General features: G+C 38.7%; 1 protein-coding gene across 2 annotated transcripts in view; it reads right to left on the bottom strand.

Annotated features, from left to right (window-relative positions):
* The window catches only part of ZNG1A (Zn regulated GTPase metalloprotein activator 1A), a 43335-nt gene extending 37845 nt beyond the window's left edge, over positions 1-5490 (bottom strand). Inside the window, exons 1-2 of one of the 2 annotated variants that reach the window (XM_087444519.1) lie at positions 5258-5490; positions 1649-1735 (exon numbers count right to left, since the gene is read on the bottom strand). In XM_087444519.1, the coding sequence (XP_087300645.1) occupies positions 1649-1735; positions 5258-5411 (241 nt within the window). In that variant the 5' untranslated portion in view covers positions 5412-5490. The remainder of the gene's footprint in view (positions 1-1648; positions 1736-5257) is intronic. The other variant, XM_004440643.3, reaches the window with a different exon arrangement.
* Positions 5491-6701: the final 1211 nt, after the last annotated feature.

Genomic DNA, 6701 nt, shown 5'->3' on the forward strand with positions numbered 1-6701 from the left:
TAAGTGTGCACACTGCACTTCGGTGGCCCATGGTTCGCAGGTTCGGATCCCGGGCACACACCGACGCACCACTTGTCAAGCCATGCTGTGGCGGTGTCCCAAATAAAGTAGAGGAAGATGGGCACGGTTGTTAGCTCAGGGCCAATCTTCCTCAAGAAAAAAGGGGAGGATTGGCATCAGACGTTAGCTCAGGGCTAGTCGTCACAAAAAATAAAAATAAAAAAAAATAAAAATTAAATTTTAGTCAAATACACATAAGTTTCCTAGCAATGCTTACTTGAGAAAGAATAAAGTATATCTGAGATTCTGAGATGCTTGTTATATATAAGAATGATTTTAAATATCTTACTTTTTCTCCAATAAAGAAATATACCAAAGCCAGGGAAGAGTTCTAAATGTCCAGTGAAGCAAATGGCCAAAACAATGAGTGATTTTTTATTTATATATTTTTTGTTTATATTTCAGTTAGGCAATAATAAAGAGCTTTAAAAGGGGTTGTCTCAGGGGCAATGGGGGTGAGGGGTGGGCACAAGGGGTGAAGGGAGTCATATATATGGTGATGGACAAACAAAAATGTACAACCCAAAATTTTACAATGTTAAGAACTATTAAAACATCAATAAAAAATAAATAAATAAAAAGGAGTTGTCTCAGAATTCAGGGTGTAGAGAACATTAATAAGATGCGAAAAAAAGTATTGTGAATGCTGTAAAGGATAAAATTGTGAAAATTATCCAGAAAGAAGGAAGAAAATAGTAAGAAATACTAATAAACATAATCAGTGTCCAACAGAAGATCAGTTATTAAGAAGCTAGAACAAAAGACTATGATTTAAAAATCTTAGAATTTTTATTTTGCCTAACAGGACTTTTCTCTTTAGTTAATTAAAACAAAAAATTAAGTTTAACTAACAGGCCTCCCATCCTGTTCATAAAACCCAGTTCCCTTACTAATTTACAACTGAAAAAATAGTATACTTTAAGAAATATCCCCACAGAAGTTATATTTTTTGGCTCAAAGTGAGCTTTATTAAAATTCACACCTGAGAGGAAAAACTTAAAGTAATCAAAGAATTGTGTCTAACACAGATTTTTTTTAAACCACAGTTCAATATGAAAGACAAAAAATTGGAATGTTTTGTATTTTCACAGATAATTGAAGTTGCTTAAGGATAGAGACCACCTGTTTAACTTATTTTTAAAATCCTCAGTCTTAACTGCTTTGCAGATAATAAGCATTCAACAACGTAAACTTATTATAACTGAAGCATTTTCAAATATTTTTCACAAGCTGCAATTAAACAATACAGTCAGTACGAAAGCCCCTTTCTAGTTCCTGAACTTTCTTTCATATGTTTAGATTTTTACTTCTGGAGTTATTTCACGTAAAAATCTAATTTAAGCCTGTTGGTATGAATTCCAAAGTAATACAAAATAAAATTTCATAGAAACTATCTGATTTCAGTATCCCAAATCTGTACAAAATACAGCTTGATAGAAATTAATCTAATTTTCCACAACTATTCACATCAATGTGTTCACATTATAAAACCTTGCATTTTCATTTTCAAATATGGAATGTCAATTGACCAGTGGAATAAACTGTCCTATAAATTCCTGCACCAGGGAATTTACTGAACTATACTTACCTTCCCCAAATTCGTTTAAAATAACTGCTATTCTTTTACTATGTTGCTCTGTCAGAATATAGTTCAGAAGTGTTGTCTTCCCAGCACCTATAAAATATATTTGTTTTAAATTAAAAAATTCAAAGACTAATTTTAAAGGTACAAAAAAGATATAGAGTTCCAATGTTTTTAAAAATTTGCACGCTGTTTTTCAAATATTATTCAACTATGGTATAGAAGATTCTAGAAGAAAAGATAAAAGTACCCTTTGAAAACTATAAAAAATGCTTTGACACAAAATTTTGTAAATATTTACAAATACTCCTATAAGTTGGATCACACAGCTTTCTTCGAGCTCATATGACAAAAATAATAGCCTTCTACATAACTTACAATACAATTAATATATGGGCATCTAAATTTTCTATTAAATAAAGAATTATTGAAGTAATGGCTCCTAAGGAATAAAGTACTCATGTAGTTTATAAAATACTTAAATCCCTTCACATAATGACAATGTTTCTTAGCCAAGAACATATGGTTTTCTTCCCTAAAATTTACATATAAAGACCAATCTTTTATTTCAACATCTATCATTAACCAGAGACAAATTCAGATTGACTATGGCTACTTTTCGTATGCTTAAAGCAATCTATAAAATTGATTTACATATGTGTGCATACACACACACAAAACAGAGAATGCATGTAGGAAATGTTAACAATGGACATTCAGTATTCAGAATATTCAGTTATTTAGAAAGATAAATTCACAAAGCTATACTAACTTTATCCAGTAGGTGGCATATTGAAACCTATGTACAGCTCAAGTAGAAGAAAAATACTTGTCTTGTGAACAATACACACCAAAATTCAGAGGAAAAAACAAACAAACCCTAACTCCACAGTAGTGTAGTTCAATTGTATTATTATATCATTTATTTATCTATTTTTCTGCTGGTGGACATTTGGGTTGTCTCCAGTGTTTTGCTATTACAAACAGCGCTACTAAGAACTTTTACACGTACGCTTGTATACATCTCCTGAAATACATTTACAAGATTTCTAGGGTATTGGGCCGGCTCCGTGGCTTAGCGGTTAAGTGCGTGCGCTCTGATGCTGGCAGCCCGGGTTCGGATCCCGGGCGCGCCCCGAGGCACCACATCTCCGTCCAACCCGAGGCCGAGTCCCGCGTACAGCAACTAGAAGGATGTGAACCTACGACATACAACTATCTACTGGGGCTTTGGGGGGAAAAAATGAATAAATAAAATCTTTAAAAAAAAAAAAAAGATTTCTAGGGTATAACTACGAGGGATTTACTGAGTATTAGGGTATAATATCTTCGAAATTTTTAGATCATATTCCTTTAAAAGCTGTTGAAGGGATGGAAGGCTTGTGTTTAGAGAGCTTTAGGAAGCTCAACATCATGAAAGTGTGAAGTATGGAATGGAAGGGACAGACTTTAAGGAGGGAGGGCAATAAGGAAATTCTTAAAACCAGTCCACGTGTGCGACAGAGGCCCTGCGTGCTATCCTAGGTAGAGGCAGTGAAAACGGAAAGGAAGGAGTGGATGTAAGAGACCTAACAGAATTATGAGGCCTTAATAACTAACCATACTCTGAAGCAAAAGACCTTAAGACATAACTCATTCATTCAAAAGTCTACTATGGACCAGATCTTAGGCTGGGCCTTGGTGAAAAGTACACAAGACAGAGACAAACTGTCTCTACCTTCATGAAGCTTAGAAACATTAAAGGAGCAGGAGATGGGGGTGGAATTCAGATCAATAAAGAGGCAATTACATCACAGGACGATACATTTACTAGGAGATGTACAGGATGCTACGGAGCACCTACGAGGGACATCTAGCCAGAAGAGTAACAGTAAAAAGAAAAGTATGCCAGCAGCTAAAATACTTGGTACCTTTTAGAAGTAAAAGTAGCTCACTGTGGCTGGACCACAGTTTTGCAGGCTGGAGAGACTGTCAAGAGGCAGATTCAAAACCTTGTAATTCATGTTAAGGAATCTGAACTTTAACCTAAACGGAAACCACTGACAGGTGTGACACAATCAGACTGACATTCATTAAGATCACTAATGCTAAAATACAGAGACTATATTAAAGGGCAGCATGACTCAAGACGAGTTAGGAAGTTTTTAGAATATTCCAGGTGGTTGGGATCAAAGGAGCAGGAGGATTTGAGGGGATGGCAACATATGAAGTTTTGGACATGTTGAGTTTGAGATGTCTGTGGGACATCAAGTGGAGTAAAAAGGACGAAGCAGAGGGGGATTAAAAATGAGAAGCCAGAGAAGTGGAAATATCAGAAGAAAAATGTGATGGAAGCCAAGGGAACAATGTTTCAAGAAAGAGAAAATGGTCAAGAATAAGCGGCGAAACTATCCCCCAGCTTGTTGTTGGCATGAGTCCTCATTCCTAAACTTCAGACCATAATCTCCAATGCTCCTCTGACCTACTAGTGAGCAAAATGGGGAAGGCCAGAGGGGCAAGTCCCAACTATACTGTTTTCGACAAGGAATTTGCTCAGCTTCTCAGTAGAGCAGCCTCTGCATAACAGCGGGGAAATACCAAAAATAAATTCCTTTATAAAATTAGTTCTGAGTAAAAATGGGAGTAAACTTACAGTCTACAAAGCATAAAAAGGGAAACACCAGTGATTTCATTCTTATTTTTATGTAAAAGGCCCTCAGGTGCACCAAGTTTGTACTTGTCTCTAGCAGCATCTAGGAATGGTATTATTTCCCCCAAATCGTTTCCTCTATTTACATTTCTTAACTTTTCCCACACTTTTAATAGGGTCATGCATTTATTCTAGCCTTTCTATTTAACTGTAAGGTTTTAAAGTAATACTTCTCAAACTTTTCCAGTAAAGTACCTCTAGCATAGGCGCATATATGTCCTCTAGGAAACGATCATGTTTGCAAACCTATGAATTCACGCGTCCCTGTGCACTCCTGAACGTCCTCAGTTTGAGAAATACAGTCTTGGAGGGCAGAGATTTTATTCTTACTCTTTCTTCTACAGTGCTTTACAAACAGACCTCAAAAAAATGTTTGAGATGGAACTTTCCACGAATGGCTGGAAGAGACTGGCTCGAGGGGAAGGGGACTCTACTGAGGAATGCCCTTCGTGCGTCGGGCATCTTACAGACAGGACACCCTTTAATGGTAATAGCCTTGTAAGGTGGGTGTTTCCTGCTCCATTTTACAGGTAAGAAAACAAACTCAGACAGGTGACTGGAATTATTTCCATTTTCAAGTGAGGCCGATGAGCTTGAGAAAGATAACTTGTTAGAGGTCCCATGGATAATTAGGGGGCGGGTCCAGGATTTAACCCTCAATGCCAGAACTCGTTTCAAAATGCGAGGCTAACTTGCAATCTCAATCATTTAGGTGATAAATGTGAACCTAACGCAGAGGGGGCTAGACACCATTAACCCCCGAGATGACATGTAACCCTTACGCGGAGCCAGCGACCCAGCCCCTGCCTCAGAGACATCTCTCTCGGCCACAAGGCCCCGATGCCTGAGGGGAAGAGGCACTGTCAGCCCCCAAAATCCAAGGACACCAGTGTTGGCGGCATTTTCTCACCGGGATGGTTAGTTACCTAAATACCCGGTGATAATTGTGACTGGGATCTTAGCGCCGGGGCCAGGCTTTTCCTCCTCCTCTCTTTGCTTCGTCTCAATCGGGACCAATTCAGGACAATCCTCCTCCGCTTGCTCCTCTTCCTCATCCACAGCTCCAACAGCCTGTAACATCCCGGCCAACAGCACAACCCGCCTGACGCTCAGCTCACGAGCTGGAACCAAAACGCCGGAGTGCAGCTGCGCACGCCAAGCACGTCACGCCGGGCGCGTCCTTGACGCCATCATGCTGCGACGCGTGGCTCGCCCCGCTCCCACCCGGATTACCTGGGCTCCGGCTGAGGACCGCCTCGCCTCTTAGCCACGCCCCCATGGTAGCTGGACACGCCCCCAGGGCGGGTTCTCTGAACCTGAGCGGAGCGGGGCGGAGTTGTTAGGGCTCGTTGACCAGCGCCGCCTAAACGCTGTCACTGTGTGCGCCAGCAGCCTTGATAGCTAATGGCTGATGGCGGGGCTGAGGCCAGGCTGGTTGGAACCTGGAGTGGGTAGCCTGACCCAAACAGATCCCACAGAGAATAGAGCTTATCAACTTGACATTGTTTTAGTATTATTAAAAAAATTTTTTTAATTCATAAGGGAAAGAATGGAAAGCTAAAGTACTACAGTGTTCATTGTAATTTTTCTATCTAAAGGAATAACCAGTGAAACTTTTTTTTAATTGAAGTACCATTGCTTTAAAACATTATGTAAATTTCAGGTGTACTTCATTATCTTTTGCAGTGAAACTTTTTTTATATATATTTTACATGTATATCCAAATTTGTACAATGTACATGCATTAATTTTATCTATTTTTCTGTCTCATTTCTTATTTAGACTCAGGTAACCTGACTTCATTTGTCATTTTCTTTGGTTTATGACACTCTCATCATTAATCCATGGATAGAACTCCTTTATATTTATGTGTGTGTGTGTGTGTGTGTGTATATATATATATAAATATATAAAATGAACTCCTTTGACCTCACGCCTAACCCAAGAATATTACCAATAAGTTACACCTACCATAATCTCCTGGGGTTAGCTATATTTTTCAACTCCACTGTTGTATGATATTCTATTATGTGACTATACAGCAATTTATCCATTTCCTGTCAATTGTTTCCAGGTTTTGTTCTTATGAACAGCACTGAGTGACCCTTCAGCACTGCATTACTGCCTGAACAGAAGCTATTCTGTTACAGTCTGACCACCTTCTCTTACATATTTCTCAGGCACATTCTTGCAGGTTCCCTTACATGGCTCTGGCTGAATGTTATACTAACATCTCTTTTCTTTTTTTTTTTTTTTTATAATTTTATTTATTTATTTTTCCCCCAAAGCACCAGTAGATAGTCGTATGTCATAGCTGCACACCCTTCTGGTTGCTGTATGTGGGAAGTGACCTCCGCATGGCCGGAGAAG

Source organism: Ceratotherium simum, chromosome 20 (genome assembly GCF_057802395.1).
Source record: "Ceratotherium simum simum isolate JZ-2026a chromosome 20, ASM5780239v1, whole genome shotgun sequence".
Classification (NCBI taxonomy): domain Eukaryota; kingdom Metazoa; phylum Chordata; class Mammalia; order Perissodactyla; family Rhinocerotidae; genus Ceratotherium; species Ceratotherium simum.